This window comes from Heptranchias perlo, chromosome 25, assembly GCF_035084215.1.
Source record: "Heptranchias perlo isolate sHepPer1 chromosome 25, sHepPer1.hap1, whole genome shotgun sequence".
In the NCBI taxonomy this organism is placed as follows: Eukaryota; Metazoa; Chordata; class Chondrichthyes; order Hexanchiformes; family Hexanchidae; genus Heptranchias; species Heptranchias perlo.
In genome coordinates this window covers 27,684,279-27,709,806 of record NC_090349.1, presented here as the reverse complement: position 1 = coordinate 27,709,806, position 25,528 = coordinate 27,684,279, and the positions used below count along the sequence as shown (strand labels likewise).

Below are 25,528 nucleotides of genomic sequence, written 5' to 3'. Positions count from 1 at the left end.
AACTTAGTTTAACAACGAATCTGACTGACAATGCAGCATTCCCTTAGTACTGTTCCCCCAGCCTAGATCATGTGCTAAAGACCTGGAGTGGGACTTGAATCTATGATCATTTGACTTATAAGCAAGTGTGATACCATCTGAACCAAGTGGGGGAAAAAAGTGGACAAAATGTAAAATAACTGATTAAACAGATGGGAATGGAAAGAAAATCCCCCAAAATTGCAGATACAACAAAAAATCTGTTTGCTTTGAAAGTTGAAAGAATCACCCAGTAATTAAATAATTCATATGGTTGGCTGACCTTGACATGACTGCTTACTCGCTCCTTATTGTTCATTAAGCAACTGCGGGTCATGTTCATCGTCAAACCATTGTGAGATTGTCCCATTAATCGCTAATGTCCTTTTGAGTCGTTGACTTTTCTGTGACCGCACTGATATGAAATGCATTTCTTTACAGACAAAGATACTGTGGAATGTGCACTGAAACCTGAGCAAAAGACAATGTGTGGCACTGACCCTGTGGAGAAAGCAAGTACTGCTGATCCAGATGACAGTAGTAAAGTGTGCAAAGATCAGAGTGGGAACGTACCAGACTCGCCGTCTAAGCAGCTGCCTGACCAAATTTCTTTCTTTAGTGGGAATTCATCAGTTGAAGTCGTACATGGAATCATGCATCTCTACAAAACTGAGTGAGAAATTTAAAGGTTTTTTTAAACATGTTGCATCTTAGTGTTTGAAGAATCGTTCAGTCTTTTAAAATTTGCGTCAGGATTTGTAGTTTGCAAATCTGTCTCCTTTCCTTGCAATTGGAGAAAGTTTGCTCAGTTCATAACTATAGCTTTATTGTGGATGTAGTTCCTCTTCACCTTCAACTTTAGGTATTATTAAAAAGCTCCTTGCTTCTACTGTTCCCTGCTCAGCCCCTTGGTCCATGCTGCCCAGTTGTTAGAAAAGTCCAGTATTGATGGCATCACTCATTTCCTTCAGCAATATACCCTATTGATGAAGTGATAGCATTATGTTCATTATCAAATCATTGTGAGATTGTCCTATTATTTACTAATGTGTTTTTGAGTAGTAGACTTGTGTGTGGCCCCCCGGTGATGTCATTTTCCTCCTAATTTTGTGCCCTTCTGAAGGTGTTGATGCTTGCTAGGCTAAGTTCCACTGTATCTTCAGTACTTGACCCAAATAGCCTTTCCTTGAGCGAGCTAGATGGTGGTTTTGACAATGTAGGGCATCCAATTTTGTTCTCATTTGACGTCCACACATTCTCACTTCCAGCAAGTGTCACTGGATAGCTTTCAGGAATGCGAACTTTTTTTTTACCCTCCCATGCCTAGGGCTGCTGAGTTTTGTTGTAACTCCTCAACTGTTGTCCCAGCTGAGATCAGCTAATTCAGCACAAACCAGAAATCAAACGTGGGACCTTCTGGTCTTTACAACTTGGCACTATACTGGGTGTTGACTTTACCCATCGGGTTATCAGGGGAGCTTAATGTCTTTTATTTAAACCTGTAGGAATGCTATAAAAACAGAAAAATGCTGAAAACATGCAGCAGATTGGTCAGCATATGAAAAAAGGTTAGTGTACCTTTCTCTTTCAGATGCTGGCTGACCTGTGCATTCCAAAATTGATTTATCGAGTTATTCCAAGAACATGATGAATTAAGAAATGTTCTTTGGTGCTGCAAATTATCCTAATTTTGATTCCATATTGCTTTTCAGAAATATACAATATATTCATTTTGCTAATGTATTAAAAAGTGGGCATAATTGGAAAGCTGAAAGTGTCATTACCTGAAGATATAAAAGTGGTATGACATGTAATGACTGTTCATGTATAGGCAACCTCCAGATTCCCAATAATCCTTTGCAAGAGTTGTCACTAGGTGTATTTAGCTTAGTGTTCAATTGGGAAAATTGCACTCATGCCAATATGCTGTAATATTGTGCATTACTCCCCACTCCTGCCATCTTCACTGACAGATGTATAACCACCAATACTTCACAATAATGTTGTATGATTTTCTCTCCAATTTGAAAAAAGAAAGACTTGCATTTATATTGCACCTTTCACGACCTCAGGACATCCCAAAATGCTTTACAGTCAACTAAGTATTTTTGCAGTGTTACCACTGTTGTAATGTAGAAAGGATAGAATCTGTAGTTAAACTCGGGTGTTTTTCGCAGTTCAAGTGGACATAAGTCTGAAAATTTTGCATGTCCATCATTACACTTCACTGAAGTTCTATTGACACAGCTTCTGCTAGCATGTTACATATTGCCATTTTATTTCAGCACCAACTGCTGCTCTTGATGACATTACTAGATTGATTAAATATTGCTTTGTAATTGAAGATAACTTGGAACTTGTCTGTGTACTTCTTCTGTGACTATTATTTAGTAATCAATATTTGCTGGGTTGCCAGCTTGGATTGTTTGAGTTTGTTGAAGCAAATAGCCATTCAAAGCTGTTCATGTGCTGGGATGGAATGTGTTGGCCTCAATAACATCACTGGAGTAATACCACACAGTGTAGATGGAATGATATGTCATTGCTAATGCACCCAATTTAGATCATTTCCCATCAGTTGGTCCATATTTCAGGAAACAGCTAAATAGAGGAGTGAGTAATCCTTTTTAATTGGCAACATTTAAATTAGATGCATCGAATTTCTATTTACTGTTTAGAATTTCTGTGACCTTTATCCTACCTTTGGACACAGGTGAATGGGTCTTACATAGAGTTGCATAGAGTCCACAGCACAGAAACAGGCCATTCGGCCCAACTTGTCTACGCTGGCGTTTATGCTCCACATGAGCCTCCTCCTAACCCAATCAGCATATCCTTCTATTCCTTTCTCCCTCGTGCTTATCTAGATTCCTCTTAAATGTATCTATGCTATTTGCCTCAACTACTCATTGTGGTAGCGCGTTCCATATTCTTACCACTCTTTGGGTAAAGAAGTTTCTCCTGAATTCCCTATTGGATTTATTAGTGACTGTTTTACATTTATGACCTCTAGTTTTGCGCCCCCGCCCCCCCCACAAGTGGAAACATTTTCTCTACGTCTAACCTATTAAACCCTTTCATTATTTTAAAGACCTCATATCAGGTAACCCCTCAGCCTTCTCCCCAGCCTATTCAGCCTTTCCTGATAAGTATATCCTCTCAGTTCTTGTATCATCCTAGTGAATCTTTCTTGCACCTTCTCCAATGCCTCTATATCCATTTTGTAATATGGAGACCAGAACTGTACACAGTACTCCAAGTGTGGTCTAACCAAGGTTCTATACAGGTTCAACATAACTTCTCTGCTTTTCAATTCTATCCCTCTAGAAATGAACCTCAGTGCTTGATTTGCTTTTTATATGGCCTTGTTAACCTGCGTCGCTACTGTTGGTGATTTGTGTATCTGTACCCCTAGATCCCTTTGCTCCTCTATCCCATTTAGACTCTTACTATCCAAGCAATATGTCGCCTCCTTATTCTTCCTACCAAAATGCACCACCTCACACTTATCTGTATTGAAATTCATTTGCCATTTATACGCCCATTCTGCAAGTTTATTAATGTCTTCCTGTATTTTATTGCATTCTTCCTTTGTATTAACTATACCTCCCAATTTGGTGTCGTCTGCAAATTTTGCAATTGTACTTCCGATTTCCATATCCAAATCATTAATATAAATTGTGAACAACATTGGTCCCAGCACCGATCCCTGTGGAACACCACTTCCCACTTTTTTCCAGCCTGTGTAGCTACCCTTTACCCCTACTCTCTGTTTTCTGTTTTGTAGCCAGCTTGCTATCCATTCTGCTACCTGTCCCTTGACTCCACATGCTCTGACCTTAGCCACGAGTCTTCACTGTGGTACCTTATCAAAGGCCTTTTGAAAATCCAAATATATTACAGCTACTGCATTACCCTTGTCTACTCTTTCTGTTACTTCAAAGAATTCAGTAAGGTTGGTCAAGCATGAATTTCCCTTTTTGAAATCCGTGCTGACTGCCCTTTATTATATTTTCGGTTTCTGGATGTTTTTCAATTACATCTTTGAGAAAAGATTCCATTATCTTTCCCTGGACTTATTCCTATATTTTAAAAAGGGAGATAGAACAACATTAGCTCTCTGCCAGTCCTCTGGCTCTATTCCTTTTTCTAATGAATATATATATATATATATATATATATATATATATATATATATAAAATAGTGCCTCTGCTATCTCTTCCCTAATATGTGCGGATGCAATCCACCCAGACCAGGGGTTTTATCTTCTCTTTAAATTTTATTAGTTTATTAATTATCTCCCCCCTTTCTATCTTAATTGTCTTCATATCTTTTTTGATCTTTTCATACCCACCTTGTTAGTCTCCCTGGTAAATACTGAGGCAAAGTAACTATTCAATATTGCTGTCATTACCTGTGAGTTTATCTTGTGCATCCCTTAGTGGCCCTATCCTTACCCTGATTTTTTTTTTCTTTTGTTATTCATGTGTCTGTAAAATACTTTACTATTTCTTTTTCTATTCCTTGATAATTTCATTTCGTAGTTCCTCTTTGCTTTCCTAATTTTTTTTACTTCTTTCCTAACCTCTTTGTATTCCCTTTTGTTACCCTCTCCCTTATTCACTCTGTACTTGGTGTATGTCTTTTTGTTTTAGTTTCAATTTTACCCTTATCTCTTTATTCATCTATGGTGTTGCATTATTGGCTAGTTTGTTCTTGTTTTTTTTAGAGGAATATGTTTCTCCTGGACTCTATTGATTTTAATTATTTCCCACTGCTGTTCTATCCCTTTGTCAATTTTTTTTCCCCAGTTTACCTTCTCTAGTTCCATTTCATCCTTTCAAAATTAGCTTTTTTCCAATCTATTACTTTGGTCTTTGTCTTTCTCAATCATTATTTTAAACCTTGTTATGTTATGATCGCTATTGCCTAGATGTTCTCCTGCGCTTACATCTCTTATCTGCTCTGGTTCATTTCCCAATGACCAAGTATGTAGTGGGTGCTAAACTTCTGTTTGCCAGAGGTCAGTTAATGTGTTGTGGTTGTAAAGTGCCATGGAACTGGGGGGGGGGGGGGGCGTTGAAAATGGTAGCTTGAACAGAGGGGAAAATGAAGGGATGAAAGGTGTTAGCATTGACTGAGGGGAAGAGGAAGTGTGCCACCCTGGGGGAGAGGCAAGAAGAGGGCCACTATGAACTGCTGGGGAGGGTGAGAGGAAACAAAGCCAGCCTGAATTGAGGGAGTAGGGGTGAAGAGTGCAAGCACAAACTCAGGGAGGGGGGCTTGTGGGGGAGATTGCCTCTATGAACTGAGACAGTAGATTAGAGAGGGAATGTGTCTCTGAAGGAGGAGGGGAATATTTCTGTGAAGAGGAAAGAGCGAATGTTTAGAGCCTTTAAGGAAGTGATGGTCTGTTGGTTAATGATAAATCCAAATGTCACTTATTTTTCCTATAGGGTTTTTAGATAAGAATTTATGAATTAAATTATGAGTTTAAAAAAATGTTTAAAGTGAACAGAATGCACAATATTACTGTTAAAATTCAATATATCCCAGGAGAAGATGCCTCTGGAGCCCCCCAACAAATGTGTGCTTCAATGGATATGGGAAGGGGAGCAACATCTGGAAGTAGTTTGTACAATTTAAAATTTGCTGCCTACATCCTCGTATCAACAGCTAGGTGATAAAGGGAGAAACCAGTAAGCTGAAGCACGTCAGTAGGTGACAGTCTCAGGATGCCAATCTTCTGATGAATTGTATATTCAGTTTCAGGACCAAATCTTGGCCTGAAACTGATGGTGTATATCATGAAAGGATTGTGACCCTGAGAGTGATTGCTTCCTGCAGCTGGAATGGAATGAACACCAGGAGAGTAAGCATTTTATAACTGGATGCACCAATTCACATTATTGGTGAAGTAAGTTTCAGTCCTCATGAGCTAAAGGGTAAGAAAGAAATGCACTGCTTTTCATAGGTGTACAAATAATTTCATTATAGTAGAAGTGTTACTGCATGGTACTTTTTTTCTCCAATTGGTTCCACTTGAAGTAGGGTTCAATTGCCATTTGATTTTTTCCCATCTTTGAAATGCTGCTGTAGCAGAAATGGTATGTATTTTTTTTAACAAGTTAACATTTTTCCCAGACTCCGAATGCAACAATATCTGATTGCAAGCACATCCTGTGGGCTCACACTTGATTTGAATGCTTGACTGTTCCCAGTGCAGGAAGTGCTTACAAGAGAAAATTTATCTGCCTGCATTTTTGTCTTGGCTCTGGATCAGAGTGTTTGTCTTGTGGAAGGCAGTTTGTTTCTAATTATTGATTTTTCATTTGCATTGCCTAATATTGGAGGTCTGGTGTAGTTTTATACACCTCTCTTCTTCTTCCCTTCCCATCACTCCTCATGCCCTTCAATGGGAATTTGGAGCAAGTCTAGTTCATGCATATTTCCGTCGAGACCATCAATACTGCTTCTTGATCAACTTGCCAGGTGGCTCACCTGAATGGTGTGGGAAGAGACCCTCGTCAAAATTACTGAGACTGGTGGAGCTTGTCCTCTGTAGGGCGGGAGTAAGTGCAGCCTTAGATCTACTCTCATTTGAACACTAGTCTCCCAATTGAGTGTGCAGCACTGTAGTGTGATGGCTGCTGCCCCCCTGCCCAGTTAAAAACATTACAAGAACACATTTTAATTGATCCTCTAGTTAATCACATTTATCCATTGCAGCTATGACCATTACTAAGATTCTCCACATCCTCCTCCAAGTGAGGTTAGAGAAATGTGGTTTTAATGCAGTATATTTTAATAGTAGAAAGTGGATTTGCTGCATAATGAAACGAATGAAGTGCCTATTAGATTTGAAGTTGAAATTTATGTGCTGGTCATTGAGGTAATATCTAACAAGTTATTGTATACTGGACATGTCAACTTTGTAGTTCAATCTGTGATATGTAAAGAGAATGCCTTCACTGTCTACAAAACTGCTTACATTTATAACTTGATTTAGAAATATCTTTGAATAGAATTATATTGGAACAAAAGGAACTGAAGTTGGGTTTTAAAATATTACTGCAAATATATTTTAATGAAATAACCCATTAAGTTTAATACATAATTTAGGTTTAGATTCCACATCAATTGCAATCTGTAGAAATGCTGAAAGGAAAATAGTTAATGGCTCTGACCTCTGGGTCACTGATCAGACAGCTTTGTGAATTGGATCATACTGATTAGATTAATGTTAGGCCTGAGATAATTTGACTATAATTCAGAACAGAAATATTTTGAACAGTGCAGCTATAGATCAATAAAGAAGTAGATTTTATTTTGTTGGATAGCTCAAGTACTCTCCTATTTTGCAAATGAATCTAAGTTTAAAACGGTGCCATTTCACTGATCGTGCTGCTGTCATTCGTAATCATCACGATTTACAACACCCACCAGCAGCCATGTGATCTCCTGGGAGAGGCAATTTTAGAATTGATATGTCACCGGGCTCAAAGTGTATCTGGTTTTAAATACTATATTCAACATGGCCTAATACACTTCAACAGTGGTGTAGTATACTATACTATTTGTGTGTCTCTGGCTACTCTACAGAGAAAGAGAGAGAAATTTGTATTAAAGGAGGTGGTGCTTACACATGTTACTTAACAAGAGTGAATGGCTCTACAGTTAAGTAGTTGTTGAACTTTTCTCTATGGGAGATCACCTAGAAGTATTGACATTTCAGAGCACCCCCCGCCACCCCAGCAAATATTGCCCAGAACCTTCTGTTCTACTACATTAAAGGCACTATGTAATACTTGTTGTTGTTGTCCAGAAACTAAATGACAGTGCTACCAATACAGAAAATATAGAACACAGCAACAGATATATTGTGCTCATAAGTCAATAAATACAAAAAAACAAATTAGAATACAAAATTCTGGAGCGTGCTCACTGGACGGAGTCTGCCCTGCCCCAGGTGAACAAAAACCTAATGAACTCGTGCCCCCTCGGGGTCCCCTTGTGAACCCCCTGGCGTATGCAAACTCCATTTTGAAATTCCGCTATAACTTGTAGTGATCGTATACTATAGGTTTGTAGAACAGTTTCACTCTTGCTGATCACTATGGCTAGGCTTCGCCTCAGAGACATGAAACTGGCTCTTTCAACTTGTGTACGTAGTGGGAGAGAGACGAATAAGGGAAACAAAGCAAGAAACACAAAAAAACGAGAAGAAACGCAACAGCAGAGATTAAAAAGAAAAGACTGCAAATGATGGAAATCTGAAAAAAACAGAAAATGCTTGTGATACACAGAATGTCACCTGTAAAGAGATAAAGATAGCCTAATGTTTTGAGTGGAGATGTCAGAATAAATGATGAGCATATGACCCCCTTATCTTTTCTCTTTACAGATGTTGTTTAGTCTTTATAGCATTTTCTATTATTTTAGAAGAGAAACAAACAAGAAAATGAAAAGAGAAGTGGAGCAAAAATTGTAAAAAGAAAGCAAAGCAAGTACTTCACATGCTAGCTGGTGACATCTCTCAGGTGGCAATGGTCAGCATGACAACCCTTGGGTTGATTTGAGCTTTAAAAATAGAGTTTTCTGGGCATATTGTTGCCTTGTTAATATTTTTTGTTTTGGTTGCTTTATACATTGTTTTCATTCAGGATTCTGCATGTTTTTCATCCATATATAGAATCCCAATGTGTTATGTGGTAGCAATTCAATGGAAATATATGAATTTACATTTCTCGTACTAGTGAAACGTGATTGAGTGGCAATTTGTGCACTTGTTTTAACAATAGCCAGCATTGTTCACTATTCTAGTATTAACTTAACGAAAGATCAGATCTTTTAATTGTTTACTATTGAATGTCCTACCATGACATCATATGAAAGCTGTCATAACTCATACTTGCTCAATAATTTTGAATCTCCCTTGCCCCGCTGTCTGAATTCATCATTGAATTTAGTATTTGTGTTCTTGCTCTTTCTTTGAAATGGCCTATATATGTGGAGTAGTTTCAAGAGTCGTTAAGTAGGGAGAGAGAAAGGGTGTTTGGTTTTTCTCCTTACTACCAACTGTGCTGTATGGGGACAGGCTAACGAAAAATAAAAGTCACTGTGCAGGTGCATATGATACTTGCCGTAATTATTTTCAGCTTTTTATTGTTATGAAAGATGAATAATTATGTTGCTGCTGACATCTTCCAAAATCTAATGAAGTGTTTTATCAATGTTTCATTTTTCAAAATCTACCCATGTTAGATAGCAAAATCTGTCCTTTAGATTAAAAAAGTGATGAGCAGCAATTCATGCACTTGTACAACTTATTTGTTGCTTAGCAAGATTGGCTTTGTGGTAGCTAAGCACTATGAATATCAAGTGGTATATTTTCCTCTAAGAATAAAGAAAAACTCTTTAATTCAACTGTCATAAACCCAAAACAGTTTAGTGCAATAAATTTTATTTAGTTTTGCAAACATACCTCAGAGTAGTTTTAATTAGAGTGTTTATGGGAAACAAGAATATTGGTAATGTTTTCACTAATGCCAGATCCTGAATATACTGTTTCAGTAACTGTTGGTACTAAGTTCTGATCTGTCATTAATACTCACGAATATTCATCATTGTCATCTTGCAATTTCTACGGGAGTTAAGAAGTATTGTCATTTTTTTCTTCGATAGCAAGATGACGTCATTAAAAGAAGATGTGAGGCGCAGTGCCATGTTGTGCATCCTTACAGTCCCAGCCACCATGACCAGCCATGATCTTATGAGGTTTGTTGCTCCATTTGATGATTCGATCGAGCATATGAAAATAATAAGAGATTCCACCCCAAACCAATATATGGTTCTTGTCAAATTCTGTTCTCAGGTAAGAAATAAATTGTTTTTTAATTCTGGTCAGAATTGTGCATTTGGGGTTGTAGAAGTATTAAATGTAATGCTGCTTTGACCAGTGCAATCTTTTTCCTCCCCCTTCCCCATTTTTAGGCAGAAGCAGACAGCTTTTATACTGCCTGTAATGGTCGGCAATTTAATTCTATTGAGGATGATGTTTGTCAGCTGGTATACGTGGAAAGGGCTGAGGTCATCAAATCTGAGGATGTAGGTATTCTGCAATATTTATTAACATGACAGCATTGTAATACAGTCAAATACTGTGGCTAAATGGCAGCAGTGGATGCCTAACCAGAAGAATATAAGTTTATTTGGTCTGCTTGGATTATGATGTTCAATGGATACATTCTGTCGGTTGCCAGCAGGTAACTAGACGAGTAGTTTGCAGCAACATTGCACTCTGCCTCACTTTAGGGGAGGGGGATGAAAGAAGGAATGGAAAATGATCAAGATCAACCCCCCCACTCCCCATAGAAGTGAGCTGATGGAACAACTGTGGAAATGTCTGTGACTTTTACTATCTTCTTTCTCCCTCTCTGACTGAAGGAAGAAGCTTGACACTTTGAAAGTCCTAATAATAGAGTTAAAGGAAGAAGAATATTTGTGCTGGAAAATGTAGATTTTTCTTAGCTGCAGTGGAGTCTACTTGACGGCAATTCTTCAGCTGAATTCCAGTTATGATCTTCTAAAGGGCTCTATCTGTTTGAAGAACATTCTGATTCTCCCATTGTGGTTGTAAGAATCTGACTTTGTTTTCCTTACAAATGTTGATTTTTTTTTATATTTTCTCTCTTTAGGGAGCCAGTCTTCCTGTAATGGGTGTAACTGAGCTACCACCGTGCATTGTGTGCCTGGAAAGAATGGACGAATCTGTAAATGGAGTCCTAACAATACTCTGTAATCACAGCTTTCATAGTCAGTGCTTGCAACACTGGGAGGACACAACGTAAGTCGCACAGAACTTAAACTGAGGAAATACAGGATGGTTATTCGAATAAGAAAGTCTCCATGAGGCATCTCCCGCTGTCTAAGTAGTTGCTGTGTGTATTTGATGTACAGTGGGAAAACAATGTTATTTAAAGGATTTATTGTTGAAAATATATTCAGATTTTACTCTGCACACTCCACAAATCCTATACAGCAAAAAAAAGAGTGAAATTTCTTGGCAGTAACAGCATTTAAAATCTGATAGCTGATGTTTCATCTGTGGAAAGAAAATCTCTGTCAGATACATAAAGCTGAAATGGAAGATCTTGCTTCAAGTGCTGACATATACTTCAATTCAGATATGGGTGCTTTCAAAAAGATACATGTGCAGCCTACATGTATTTCAGAGGGTGAGAAACTGAATTGTTCCATACATTGCACAAGTTATAAAAGAATGGTGGTATAGAGTGAAACTGTTAATAAAAAAAGTAATGACTCTTTTATTTCTGGAAAAATGCTGGACAAACCCCAGTTTAATTTATCAAGAACTCTACTTGCCAAAAAAAACAGCCATGGACAACTAAAGAGGTAAGGGACAGTATAAGACATAAGGAAAGGGCATACAAAATGGCACAGATCCTAGCGAATGGGAAAGATATAAAGATCAACAAAGGGTCACAAAACAGATAGAGCTACAAAAAGAGAGTATGAAAAGAAACTTACAAGGGTTTTCAAAACCAATACAAAGAACTTTTATAGTTATATTAGGAAAAAGAGGGTGGTCAGGAGTAGTGTTGGCCCCTTAAAAACTGAAAGTGGGGATATTGTCACTGACAATGGGGAAATGGCGGACATGTTGAACAATTACTTTGTGACAGTATTTACAGTAGAAAAAGAGGATAGCATGCCAGAAATCCCAAGAAAACAAATATTGGGACAGGGACGTGATAAAATTAACATAAGTAAAGCAACAGTAATGAAGAAAATAATAGCACTGAAGAGTGACAGATCCTCAGGACCGGATGGTTTCCATCCCAGGGTTTTAAATGAAGTTGGTGAGCACATTGCAGATGCCCTAACTATAATCTTTCAAAGTTTTCTAGATTCAGGAACTGTCCTAGATTGGAAAATTGCACATGTCACTCCACTTTTTAAGAAAGGAGAGAGAGGGAAACAAGGGAATTATAGACCAGTTAGCCTAACATTTGTTGTGAGGAAATTGCTGGAGTCTATAATTAAGGATAGGGTGACTGAACACCTCGAATTTTCAGTTAATCAGAGAGAGCCAGCATGGATTTGTGAAAGGTACGTCGTGCCTGACAAACCTGATTGAATTTTTTGAAGAGGTGACTAAAGTAGTGGACAGGGGAATGTCAATGGATGTTATTTATATGGGCTTCCAGAAGGCATTTGATAAGGTCCCACATAAGAGACTGTTAGCTAAGATAGAAGCCCATGGAATCGAGGGAAAAGTACGGACTTGGTTAGGAAGTTGGCTGAGCGAAAGGCGACAGAGAGTAGGGATAATGGGTAGGTACTCACATTGGCAGGATGTGACTAGTGGAGTCCTGCAGGGATCTGTCTTGGGGCCTCAATTATTCACAATATTTATTAACGACTTAGATGAAGGCTTGGAAGTCTCATATCTAAGTTTGCCGATGACACAAAGATTGGTGGCATTGCAAAAAGTGTAGATGAAAACATAAAATTACAAAGTGATATTGATAGATTAGGTGAATGGGCAAAACTGTTTCAAATGGAATTCAATGTAGACAAATGTGAGGTCATCCACTTTGGATCAAAAAAGGAGAGAACAGGATACTTTCTAAATGGTAAAAAGTTAAAAACAGTGGATGTCCAAAGGGACTTAGGGGTTCAGGTACATAGATCATTGAAGTGTCATGAACAGGTGCAGAAAATAATCAAGAAGGCAAATGGAATGCTGGCCTTTATACCTAGAGGACTAGAGTACAAGAGGGCAGAAGCTACGCTGCAGCTATACAAAACCCTGTTAGACCACACCTGGAGTACTGTGAGCAGTTCTGGGCACCACTCTTTCGGAAGGACATATTGGCCTTGGAGGGAGTGCAGCGTAGGTTTACTAGAATGATACCTGGACTTCAAGGGTTAAGTTACGAGGAGAGATTGCACAAATTGGGGTTGTATTCTCCAGAGTTTCGAAGGTTAAGGGGTGATCTGATCGAAGTTTATAAGATATTAAGGGGAACAGATAGGGTGGATAGAGAGAAACTATTTCTGCTGGTTGGGGATTCTAGGAGTAGGGGGCACAGTCTAAAAATCAGAGCCAGACCTTTCAGGAGCGAGATTAGAAAACATTTCTACACACAAAGGGTGGTAGAAGTTTGGAACTCTCTTCCGCAAACGGCAATTGATACTAGCTCAATTGCTAAATTTAAATGTGAGCTAGATAGCTTTTTGGCAATCAAAGGTATTAAGGGATATGGGCCTAAGGCGGGTATATGGAGTTAGATCACAGATCAGCCATAATCTTATCAAATGGCGGAGCAGGCACAGGGACTGAATGGCCTACTCATGTTCCTATGCCACTGCAATGTGCACCACACTACTTACTCTGAGTATCCTAGCTCAGTACGCAAATCTGTGTTGGCGGATTGAGTACAATAGTTGGCTCTCTGGGGTAAAATGGCAGCTATAATTTTTATTATATGCAATTTTCAAAAAAATATAGAGAGCACTACTGGCTAAATCACATGACTGTACATTGGAGTGGTTCCAAATTGGACTAATTCAGCAAACTTAGTGTTTTAGCTCACTGTACCACAAAGTCCTCTATTGCGCCTTTTAAGTTATTTGTTCAAGATAAACAAATTTCCCTTCATGACTTGGTATCTGGATTTGAAACTCTTTTACAAGCATCAGTTTTTACTGATGAGGATTGGTTATTTTTGAAATCAGAAATATGTATTAATTTATACCAGCATTTGGCCTTTAGTGTGTATAAAAGTTGCAGGAATGTAAAGTAATGCAACATTCCTGCAACTTGCATGTCAAAAAATAGTGAGAAGTTTGTTTACTCAATGTTAAATGTTAAATACTGGGTTGACCAATAACCTTAGAATTATTTTATTTCGTCTTAGGTGCCCAGTTTGCAGATACTGTCAGACCCCTGAGCCAGTAGAAGAAAACAAATGTTTTGAGTGTGGAGTCCAGGAGGTAAGTAAGTAAGAACAATAAAGAACACTTATAATGGGATTAAAACACTTCAGTACTAATTCTTTAATTTTTTTTAAAAAAGGAATGGTTTCCATGGTGATTGTTGTGGACTTATGGAGTGGAATATATTTCCACTTTTGGCACCAGTGTCTCATCAAGCCTACGTGGGTCACGTAGCAGGTGCAGAGAAAACTCTGTCTGTTCAGGCTCAGGAATGTGCCTTAACCACATCCTCAGCAGAGCACCTGCTACTGCATCCGTAAAATTTTCCATTCCTCACCCCAGTTATCCTGTGGCCTTCTGAGTGTGATTGCTTATTTGAGCTGAACTATGGCCAGCTATGTGTGGTGGACACATGCCATAAGGCACTGGGTTGAGACTGCCCAAACTCCTTTCACATGACACAATCTTAGTTGGAACTTTCATCCTGAGGGCTGTTTTGTTTTACCTTCTGTGGTAGTTTGTTTGGAGTGGATTCAAGCCCACATCTCACAGATCAAAGGACTGTATACCTCACCCTACCCTTTTCATGTACCAGTTCTGTATTACTTGTGCATATAAACCATTTTGTAGTGTTTTCTGAATTTCATTTGGTTGTTTCAGTTTTTAGTATTGACTCTTTTGACAAAACTGTTAACTGTTTTTGTTTAATACAGTGGTCAATTTCATACCACACGTGACATTCTGAGCAATAGTTTATTTGTAGTTTATTGTTCTACTGGGTCACACACCACTGGGCATAACCCACAAAGCCTCTCTTTGCTCCTGACTATTGAAGTATTCACATTGGAAAAGGAGAGAAGCAGAAACACTACTGTACAATAATTTCCCCATACCATTTTTTTAAAAAGAGGCTTGGTAGTTTATGTTGTTCCGTCCTCTTATGTATATGGAACAACAAGATTATTTTGTTTTTAAGACCATATGTATTATATAAAGCAGGTTTAAGAAGTAATTCATTTATAATGTACCTGTTAGAGAAGTTGTGCCAAGAGCTTCGAATTTATTGTTAAGAAATCCAGGCTTGTAAAGCTTTATTTAGGAACATAGGAACATAGGAACAAGAGTAGCCATTCAGCCCCTCGAGCCTGTTCCGCATTCAATGAAGTCATGGCTGATCTGTATCCTAACTCCATCCAGCCGCCTTGGCTCCATATCCCTTAGTACCCTTGGCTAGCAAAAATCTGTCAATCTCAGATATACCACCCTTTGCATGAAGAGATGTTTCCTAACTTCTCTCCTGAATGGCCTGGCTCTGATTTTTAAGGTTATGTCCCCTTGTCCTAAACTCTTCCCCCCCCCCCCCTCCCCCCCCACCAACCCCCAAACAACAGGAAAAGTTTCTCTCTATCTACCCTATCAATTCCTTTCAAAATTCTAAAAATCTCAATCAAATCACTCCTTAGCCTTCTATATTCCAGAGAATACAAGCCTACTTTATGCAATCTCTCCTCCTAATCTAACGCTTGGAGCCCTGGTGATATTCTGGTGAATCTCACTGCATTCCTTCCAAGGCCAATATATCAATTTCTGCTATCAAAATCATCGAGCAGAAATTGATAGCCAAGTTCTGCACCCATGAGGACGGCCTCAACCGGGATCTTGGGTTCATGTCACGCTACACGTAACCCCACCAGCGAACAAATGTTATCTGTTTTTAATATAACGGGTCATTTGCTGTCTTTTCTATGTTTGTTTCTGCCTCTCTCTGTTTTTTTTTGGTGGTTTGTATATTCGGTGGCCTTTTAGGTAACACCTCTCTGTCTGCACACTGTGATTGCCGTGGCAACGGGCAGTTGGAAAGACTATCTGTAATCACCAGGCATTGTTCTGTGATTTATAAATGCGAAGGATTCGAGGATTTCATTTCCACAACATTCACCTGAGGAAGGAGGAAGCCTCCGAAAGCTTGTGAATTTCAAATAAAATTGTTGGACTATAACTTGGTGTTGTAAAATTGTTTACAAGTATAATGAATAGTTGAGGCCCCAGCACAGATCCTTGTGGGACACCACTAGTCACTTCCTTCCAATTTGAGTACATACCCATTATCCCTACTCTCTGTTCTCTACTGCCTAACTAATCTCCTGACCAGATCAATAATTTGCCTTCAATTCCATAAGCTTTAATTTTAGTTAACAGTCTCTAATGTGGAACCTTATCAAATGCCTTCTGGAAATCCATATAAACTACATCCATAGACATTCACCTGTCTACTACTTTAGTTACTTCCTCAAAAAATTCAATTAGGTTCGTTTGAAATGATCTATCCTTTACAAATCCATGTTGGATTTCTCTAAGTGCTCAGTATCACTGTTCTTAATTATAGATTCCAATATCTTCGCCACAGCAGATGTTAGACTAACAGATCTATCATTTCCTGATTTCTCTCTCTTACCTTTCTTAAATAATGGAGTTACATTTACAATTTTCCAATCTAAAGGGACAATTCCTGAATCAAGAGAGCTTTGGAAGATTATGGCTAAAGCATCTGCAATTTCCTCACCTACTTCCTTATAAAGCCCTGGGGGGGAAACCATCAGGCCCTGGGGATTTGTCAGTCTATAGTGCCATTATTTTTTCTAATACTGTTTTCTTGCTTACGTTAACTTTAGTGAGTTGCAGTCTTTGATTCGTTATTAGTTTCCCTGGAATGTTAGGTATATTATCCTCTTCCTCTACAAAGTAATTATTCAACAAGTCTGCCATTTCCTTATTTTCATTTGCAATATTACCCGCATCTGTTTTTAAAGGGCCCACATTACTCTTGACTACCCTTTTTCTTCTAATATAATTGTAAAAACTTTTTGTATTAATCTTGATATCCCCGCAAGTTTCTTTTCGCATTCCCTTTTTGCAGCTCTTACTATCTTTTTTGTCTTCCTTTGTTGTTCTTTGTTCATTAAAGGGACCACATTCCATTTATTTTCAGTAGGATCCCATCTGCTGGGTCGTTTTCAGTCGCTGTGCTGTTTAACTTTCTTTGAGACAAAGGATTTGTGGAGACTTCTGTCGAGTTGTTAATAGCCCTTGCTCATCAGGATGCACCAATGTGGTTGAATCTGTTCTATTTCAGTTCTTCAAAGGTAGACAGCAGAGATGTTTTCTGTTCACTTTGGCTGTTGAACCTTTGGTCTATAAATGATCCACTGGAAATATCGGGTATCTTAACAGGGCAAGTAATCCAAAACTTTGTGTGCAGATGATGTATTACTAGACGTCTTAGACTCCCAATTGACTTTTACCTGACATTAATTTACATAGTAAGCATTTATAAACTAGAGGGCACAACTCTAAAAGGGTTTCAGGAACAGAGAGATCTGTGGGTACGTGTACACAAATTGTTGAAGGTGGCAGGGCAGTTGAGAAAGCGGTTAAAAAAGCATACGGGATCCTGGGCTTTATAAATAGAGACATAGAGTACAAAAATATGGAAGTCATGATGAACCTTTATGAAACACTGGTTCGGCCACAACTGGAGTATTATGTCCAGTTCTGAGCACCGCATTTCAGGAAAGATGTGAAGGCCTTAGAGTGGGTGCAGAAGAGATTTACTAGAATGATTCCAGGGATGAGGGACTTCAGTTACGTGGATAGACAGGAGAAGCTGGGGTTGTTCTCCTTGGAACAGAGACAGTTGCGAGGAGATTTGATAGAGGTATTCAAAATCATGAAGGGTCCAGACAGAGTAGATAGAGAGAAACTGTTCCCATTAGCGGAAGGGTCAAGGACCAGAGGACATAGATTTAAGGTGACTGGCAAAAGAACCAAAGGTGACATAAGGAAAAACTTTTTTACACAGCGAGTGGTTAGGATCTGGAATGCACTGCCTGAGGGGGTGGTGGAGGCAAATTCAATCATGGCCTTCAAAAAGGAACTGGATAAGTACTTGAAAGGAAAAAATTTGCAGGGCTGGGGCAAAGGGCGGGGGAGTGGGACTAGCTGGATTGTTCTTGCATAGAGCCGGCGTGGACTCGATGGACCGAATGGCCTCCTTCCGTGCTGTAATCTTCTTTGATTATATGATTATAGTAGTTTTGTATAATGTATTTTGCTAAAGCACAGCAGTACATGGCCCATAACATTTGGCTAGGAGTCTTGTGGGTCAGCTGTTGTATTGAAAAATAGTGCAAAATATATATCAGAGATTTACTCTGTGTGTGTGCATGTGCGCGCGCATGTGTCTATGTACATAAAATATAACATTGGTGATGTTGTTCATTTATTCTAGCCTTCTATGTTATAATTTTATCCTTTTTTTCGGGTTTATATGGGAATGTAAAAACCTTTATTCATGCTTTGGTTGCCTTCATGATCAACTTCTCTGAAGCTCTACTTTGCTCCACTCTACCTTTGGTGGCATGACTTTCACCCATCTTGGCCCTCCACCTTGATACCTCTCTCCCCACCTTGGGAAAGACAACAGTGGTTTTCCCACAGCTTCGCTCAAACCCACCTCCCATCTTTCTAAGAGTTTTTTTTGAAAAAGTGAACCAACCAGCTATTCCAGGTGAGAGATGCTGCTTAAAATGGTGATGGAAGCTTCCTCCTGGTTGGTAATTTATCTGAAATATTTGTGATGATCGCAAAGGGAAGAAAGCTATGGCTTCATACCCTGGTGAGACTTGACAATTTCTGCAGCAGTCAGAAGATTGAAAGCCCATGCCAGGCTTCAGGTCTCTATGGGATATGAGGAAAAGGGAAGAAAGGTAGTAAGACAGTAAAAGGAGAGAGAGAGAGAAGGAAAGAGAGACTATGAGGGAAACATGCACAAGTGTGAAAAATGTACAGATGTGTGAAAGAAACATATAATAGAATGAGAGAGAAAAGGAGAGGGAAAGAGAATTTGTGTGAGAATACAGAAAGAATGAGTGAAACGTAGTGAATGTATGTGAGAGACACAAATAATAGGATACATACAGAAGAGCAGAAATAGTGCACAAGAGACAAACAAATGAGAGAGATAAAGAAAAAGTAAGAAATTGAGGTAAGCAGATACGAAATGAAGAAGAGAAAGTATATGAGGCATACAGAACGAGAGAGAAAGGGGAAATAATTGAAGACCGGAAAAATTCAATTGGGAGATTAGCAGAGATATACTTACAGGAATTTTTTTTAAAATTCTGTTTGTGAGCAATGCTGTGGGAGATTAACCAGTAAACACGGATGATGACTTGTATTCTTCAATACATAACATAATGTCTTTGGAAAGGTGTCCATAATAATAGAACATCCCACCACTGACTGGATAAAATATTATTTCACTCATAAGTGACAGTAAATCCATGTTGCTGCTAAAATTGCAGGAAATGTGTAGAAAGAATCCTAGGATATTCATGGTTCAGTGCAACTTTTTTAAAATTTAAATTTCTTCCCCCTCCTCTCCTACAGAACCTGTGGATTTGTTTGATATGTGGACACATAGGATGTGGCCGATACGTCAGTCGTCACGCATATAAACACTTTGAAGAAACACAACACACGTATGCTATGCAGCTCACCAATCACAGAGTCTGGGACTATGCAGGAGGTAACTATGCTAATGATGATCTCATCTTTCACAAACAGTGTAATAGTCTCTTAGAGTCACTGGGCCATATCATTGATCTTATTGACCTAGCTATGTATTTTTAAATGAAAATATCTTCAGTACTTTTACTGTTTGTTAATTGAGTTATATTCTTATGATGCAGATGCAATGATTAATGCTTGGTACCCTAGTATTAAGAGTACTATATGCTTCTGGCTGTGAATTCAAATCAGGCAGCTGCGAATATCAAAAACCAATAGTCATTATGTGTTGAATTACACTAACTCCCATCCAAGCAATTGGGTATCTCATAATCTGCTCGAGGCAGTAGTGGTGTTAAAAACTCTGAATATCTTCCTATTTTAAGAACGGAATGATGGAGTTAACTTTTGGTACTTGGTATAATACTGGAATCTGTTGCTTTCTGTTTAACATTTGCTAAGATTTATTTTGTTATACAAGATCACCGAATCAAAAATTTGAAATTAATCAAATTTCAAATTAAGTTTTTGGCCATAATAATTAAAATAACCAAAAGAACATATGTAAGGAATCTTACAACACCAGGTTATAGTCCAACAGTTTTATTTGAAAATCACAAGCTTTCGGAGGCTTTCTCCTTCGTCAGGTGAGTGTCGAGATTCATTGAAAATTACGGCATATATAGTCATAGAACAATGCAACCGGGATCTTGGGTTCATGATGCGCTACACGTAACCCCACCAGGGGAAAAAAAAGTTATCTGTTTTTAATACAAATGGTCATTCTCTCTCTTTCTCTTCCTTTCGGATGTTTCTCTCTCTCTCCCCCTCTCTTTCTTTGGTTCTGGCCGTTTGTATATTCAGTTGTCTGGGGTATCTAAGGTTTCTCTGTCTGAACACTATTCAGTTAATTTGATGGCCTTGATAACGGGCAGTTGGAAAGATTATCTGTAATCACCAGGCATTGTTCTATGACTATATATGCGGTAATTTTCAATGAATCTCGACACTCACCTGACGAAGGAGAAAGCCTCCGAAAGCTTGTGATTTTCAAATAAAACTGTTGGACTATAACCTGGTGTTGTAAGATTCCTTACATTTGTACACCCCAGTCCATCACTGTCATCTCCACATCAAAAGAACATAGACTAAGGATAGTACTTTTGAAGTATTATTGAGGAGATATTCACAATGTATGCAAAGTTACTAACACTCTTGCTTCTCAAAGGGAGTACTAAGCATCATCCAGAAGCAGGAGTCTCTAGGAAGTGCTCAAATGGAGCCAGTGAAGTCATCCCTGATACTTTGTTCCTACTTTGGCAGTACTTTGAGATTCCTGTGGAGAGGCTGCATCAGGACTCCCTTTGAGAATTGCAAGTGTTGACAGACCTCACACATCTGACTAGTCTGTATCTAGACCAATTTAAGCATACAAGGGACAATACTGCTTTGCCTCTCAATTGGCTGGTTAAATCAGCTGAAGGAAAGCTTTTTTTTTAATTGCTTAAATATTTCCAAAACATTTCCTGTGACAGTTTTCTTCTTAACTGTGATTTTACAAAAAAACACATCTGGCTTTTACTGGAAAAAAATCAGCTGTGATGTTGTTATAAGCCCCCCACACAATGAAAAGTGATTTTCATCAGTGCGTATCAGACCAGCAAATTGAGGTGGAATGGAGTGATGAGATGCAAATTCAATCACCAACTTTGCTAAAGCTCTGCCTGATCTCAGCTATGTTACTGTGGGGAGATGCTATACTTAATCATAGGGAGAGGCATTATTCCCAGACTGCTGCCTTGCTTCCCTAACTTATGCTTATTTAGCATAGTGGTAGAATCATGGAATAGAACCATAGCATGTTTACAGCACAGAAGGAGGCCATTTGGCCCATTGAGCCCGTGCCGTCTCTTTGTAAGAGCAATCCAGTTAGTCCCAGTCCCTTGCTCTTTCCTTGTAGCCCTACAAATTTTTTCCCTCCAAGTATTTATCCAATTCCTTTTTGAAAGCCGCAATTGAAACTGCTTCCACCACCCTTTCAGGCACTGCATTCAAGATCATATCTACTCGCTGCGTAAAAATTTTTTTCCTCATGTCGCCTTTGGTTCTTTTGCCAATCAAATTAAATGTGTCCTCTGGTTCTCGACCCTTCCACCAATGGGAACAGTTTCTCCTTACTTACTTTATCTAAACCCTTCATGATTTTGAACACTTCTATCAAATCTCCTCTCAACCTTCTCTGCTCTAAGGAGAACAGCCCCAGCTTCTCCATTGTATCCACGGAGCTGAAGTCCCTCATCCCTGGAACCATTCTAGTAAATCTTTTCTGCACCCTTTCTAAGGCCTTCACATCCTTGTGAAGTGTGCTGCCCAGAATTGGACACAATGCTCCAGTTGTGGCCGAACCATATAGGTTCAACATAACTTCCTTGCTTTTGTACACTATTCCTCTGTTTATAAAGCCCAGGATCCCATATGCTTTTTTAACTGCTTTCTCAACCTGTTCTGCCACCTGCAAAGATTTCTGCACATACATCCCCAAGTCTCTCTGTTCCTGCACCCCCTTTAAAATTGTACCATTTAGTTTGAATTGTCTCTCCTCGTTCTTCCTGCCAAAATGTATCACTTCGCACTTCTCTGCGTTAAATTTCATCTGCCGTGTGTCCACCCATTCCACCAGCCTGTCGTGTCCTCTCGAAGTGTTCGGTGGGTTTTCCATCTGCTCACCTTGTGCTACACATCTACTACTGCCCACGTAGAAACATTGTTTGGGGGATGAGACTAAATACTTTTTTTTAATCCAGGAAATTATCTATTTTTATATTTTAAAATGTAAGTTGGTTTTAAATTAGGATGTTGGCAGATACAATTAATTTTTATGTGAAGGAATGCAAATTTAAAATATCAAAAGGCTAACAATTGGCAATGCATTTTATATTTGTTGGACAACAACTCAATGCATTTCACCAGAGTCTTCAACCTCCATTATTTTGAAGTTGTGTTTTGGTTTCTCTAGATAACTATGTTCATCGCTTGGTGGCCAGTAAAACAGATGGAAAGATTGTCCAGTATGAGTGTGAGGGTGACACTTGTCAGGATGAAAAAATTGATGCCCTTCAGTTAGAGGTTAGTGGACTTTTCAAGTACTTGCTCACAAACTTTTTGTTTCCTGTTCTTTTCTCAACACGTTCTTTCCATCCCCAACATTCACACCTACCACTGCCTTCCACTATTGTGCTGTTTTCCCCAACTGTGATAGTGGAATGTCCTGGCCTCAGACTTTCACAGGCATTGTTTGGTCCTGTGGCAGGTGTACTTGTAAGAGATTGTTCATATTCAGTTACTGTTGTTTATGCCTTCTCCTGCAGGAAAGTGGAATATCACATGGTGAAATTATTTTGGCCACACTGCAGTGTAACGCAAATATGTTTAGATGTGAAATTCAATTAAACACAAAAATGTTTATTTAGATAACACTTGCTGATAACCTGCTGCCTGTAGATTTGTTGCTGGATCTTGTTTACCACTGTTGAGTGAGCTTAGTAACTGAGATGGATCAGCATGTGAATACTTGGTGGTTTTGGAGCAGATAAATTGTTAGCAAGCAGCAGTGGCATTGGTGTTTTACATTGAGTAGGCCTTGGTTCACCCCATCCAGCTCTCCCAGCTGAAGGAAAATTGTGTGAAGGAAAGTTGATGGTCAAACGCAAGAAATGTGAGAAGTTTCCTATAAACGTTTATTTTAACAACCCATTTATAGAAGTAAATGGGTATCCAAGTAGTTCATAACTTGGATCTTATTTGCCATTATAAACAATGCGTTTTGCTGCTATACTGAATTTTTGGAAATTCGCATTTTTGACAGGTTTGAAAAAGCCAGTGCCAGTGGACTCTGTCCTTCCTACCCTGTCACTGTAAAGGGTGGTGGCATTGAAAGTAACGGCAGGGTGAACAAAGATATTGACTGCCAGCAGCTTGTCCAGCTGAGATCCTCCTGCTCTCTCATACTGGTAGTGCAGTGGTTTTCCTCACATTAACTGGCGTGGTGCTTCTCTGGTGCTGGTAGAAGCTTAAGGCCAAAAAAAATGTTTTTAAAAAAAAACTGCAAGTTGTACTGTTGGCATGAGGTTGTCTCTCTCTCTCTCAAGCTAGCATGCTGTTGCCTGGAAATGAACATCCAAGGTGAAATACAGAGTTAGCTATGCCTAATCTTAATAGTGCCATGGGTGAAAGTGGTTGCTTGTGACTGGATGACCACCTCTAACATTCATTGTTGCCTATTTTGGAAATCATTTTGGAAATCATTATAGCTGCTTTTTTTAAAAATAAAGAACACACTTGGCAGAAGTTAATTCATTCATTTTAATTTACAATTTATAGGATTGAAATTAATCTAGAAACCTGTCCGGAGCCCAAACCTAGTGATCTTTGTTTCTGTTGTGAGCTGTTCAAAAGTTAAAACTTATTTCTCAAAAGAAAAATCATGATGGAAGTAATTTGATCTTAACCAGTTCTGTTGGTTTTATGATATACTGTACTGATGTATTTAAAATAAAGATGTCGCAGAAGACTTTATTTTCTGCTTCAGGTATTAGATTACTTAGTGAGCCCAGCTAGAACAGTGGAGACTAGGGACTGAGTTACAAGACTGTGATGCATTTGGAAGGGGGGAGAGTCTTAGATACTGTCCTCAACTATGGGGAAATATTTTATGAATCTAAAGATTGAATTACAGCCTTGAACTCACTCGGTGATTTTATGTTAATTTACTTAAAATCCTGTTATGCAGCAGTTGCACTGGCATGCAACACTAGAAAGTATGCATTATCACGTGACAGTACTTAAAGCACTATGAGGTTTTTTGGCTTTGTGGCTTTTGACAGTGTATGCATTGTCAGTTATCAGGTCTCTCTCAAAGGCTGAGTGGGTAGATGCACTACCTAGAGTTGCATTGAGCCTTATAGCAATATTCCAGGTTCAATCCCTGATTTGTCCCTAAGTAAACAAGCGTCGAAATCATCCAAAGTTCGCATTCCAATTACTGTCTAACAACTTATCCTGGAAAAGTGCCCATATGTGGACATGACATGAGAACAGAACTAGGCTCTGCTATAATATAATGTTGCCCATGATTTAGTAGTCTGCTGACACTGTCCAGACTCACATGAAGAATTGCTACCTGGGAAAGGCTGCTGGCACCCAGTCTGCCTTGAAGACAGGAAGATGAAAAATTGTAAACAAATAAAGTGTAGTGTAATTATAACAGTTTAATTGACAGTTTAGGTAGCGCATTAATTTTCTGTGGATAAAGTGTTTAGGTAAGTACTATCTTCACATTAAAACATTTTTAAAAATAAACATTTATTTATTAATGTTGGTTAATGGAAGTAAGTTAATGCTTTTTTTTGTCTCCTCCCTTTAACCCCTCCTTTTCTGAAACAGACAACTTCTGCTCCAGTATAGTTCCAGATGAAACAGTAGTAGTTTGGAACCTTGCTTTAATGGTCTTTCTTCATGCATGAGCCTGAATTACTGAATGCTGATGAATTATTATTGGAGGGGGGGGGAATGGCATCACAGTTGAGCCTAATGATATTTTTGCCCTACGTTCATATACATGTACCTCCAACAAAGGTTACTAGATAGTGATAGGGAACAGGAATCTTGCCTTTCCCTAGCCCCTCTCTAACTTTGAGTCACTGAGGCCAATTACAGGATTCAAAGTACTACTTTTGATGAGATTGGCTACCTCTGTACAGGCTACTAATTAAACCTGGGAACATGTCCGTTTGTACAGCTTAGTATCACACACCACCTGAATCACCATGAGAACTGATTTTAAATATTTTATCTAATTATGAATTTGCAACCATGTATGTCCTATACATGTCATTGTAGTATGAAAAGTTGGATCTTCCTTCGTCATAAAGTAAAATTAGTTTCAAAAAACAAGTTGCTGAGGGCAGGAGTTTAGCA

General features: G+C 38.7%; 1 protein-coding gene across 2 annotated transcripts in view; it reads left to right on the top strand.

The window, feature by feature from the left end:
• Positions 1 to 25,528, top strand: part of brap (BRCA1 associated protein) — a 42,134-nt gene that overhangs the window by 5,386 nt on the left and 11,220 nt on the right. For both annotated transcript variants that reach the window (XM_068005870.1, XM_068005871.1), the window contains exons 3-9: positions 460 to 691; positions 9,704 to 9,893; positions 10,013 to 10,126; positions 10,717 to 10,865; positions 13,966 to 14,041; positions 19,433 to 19,571; positions 22,569 to 22,678. In XM_068005870.1, the coding sequence (XP_067861971.1) occupies positions 460 to 691; positions 9,704 to 9,893; positions 10,013 to 10,126; positions 10,717 to 10,865; positions 13,966 to 14,041; positions 19,433 to 19,571; positions 22,569 to 22,678 (1,010 nt within the window). The remainder of the gene's footprint in view (positions 1 to 459; positions 692 to 9,703; positions 9,894 to 10,012; positions 10,127 to 10,716; positions 10,866 to 13,965; positions 14,042 to 19,432; positions 19,572 to 22,568; positions 22,679 to 25,528) is intronic.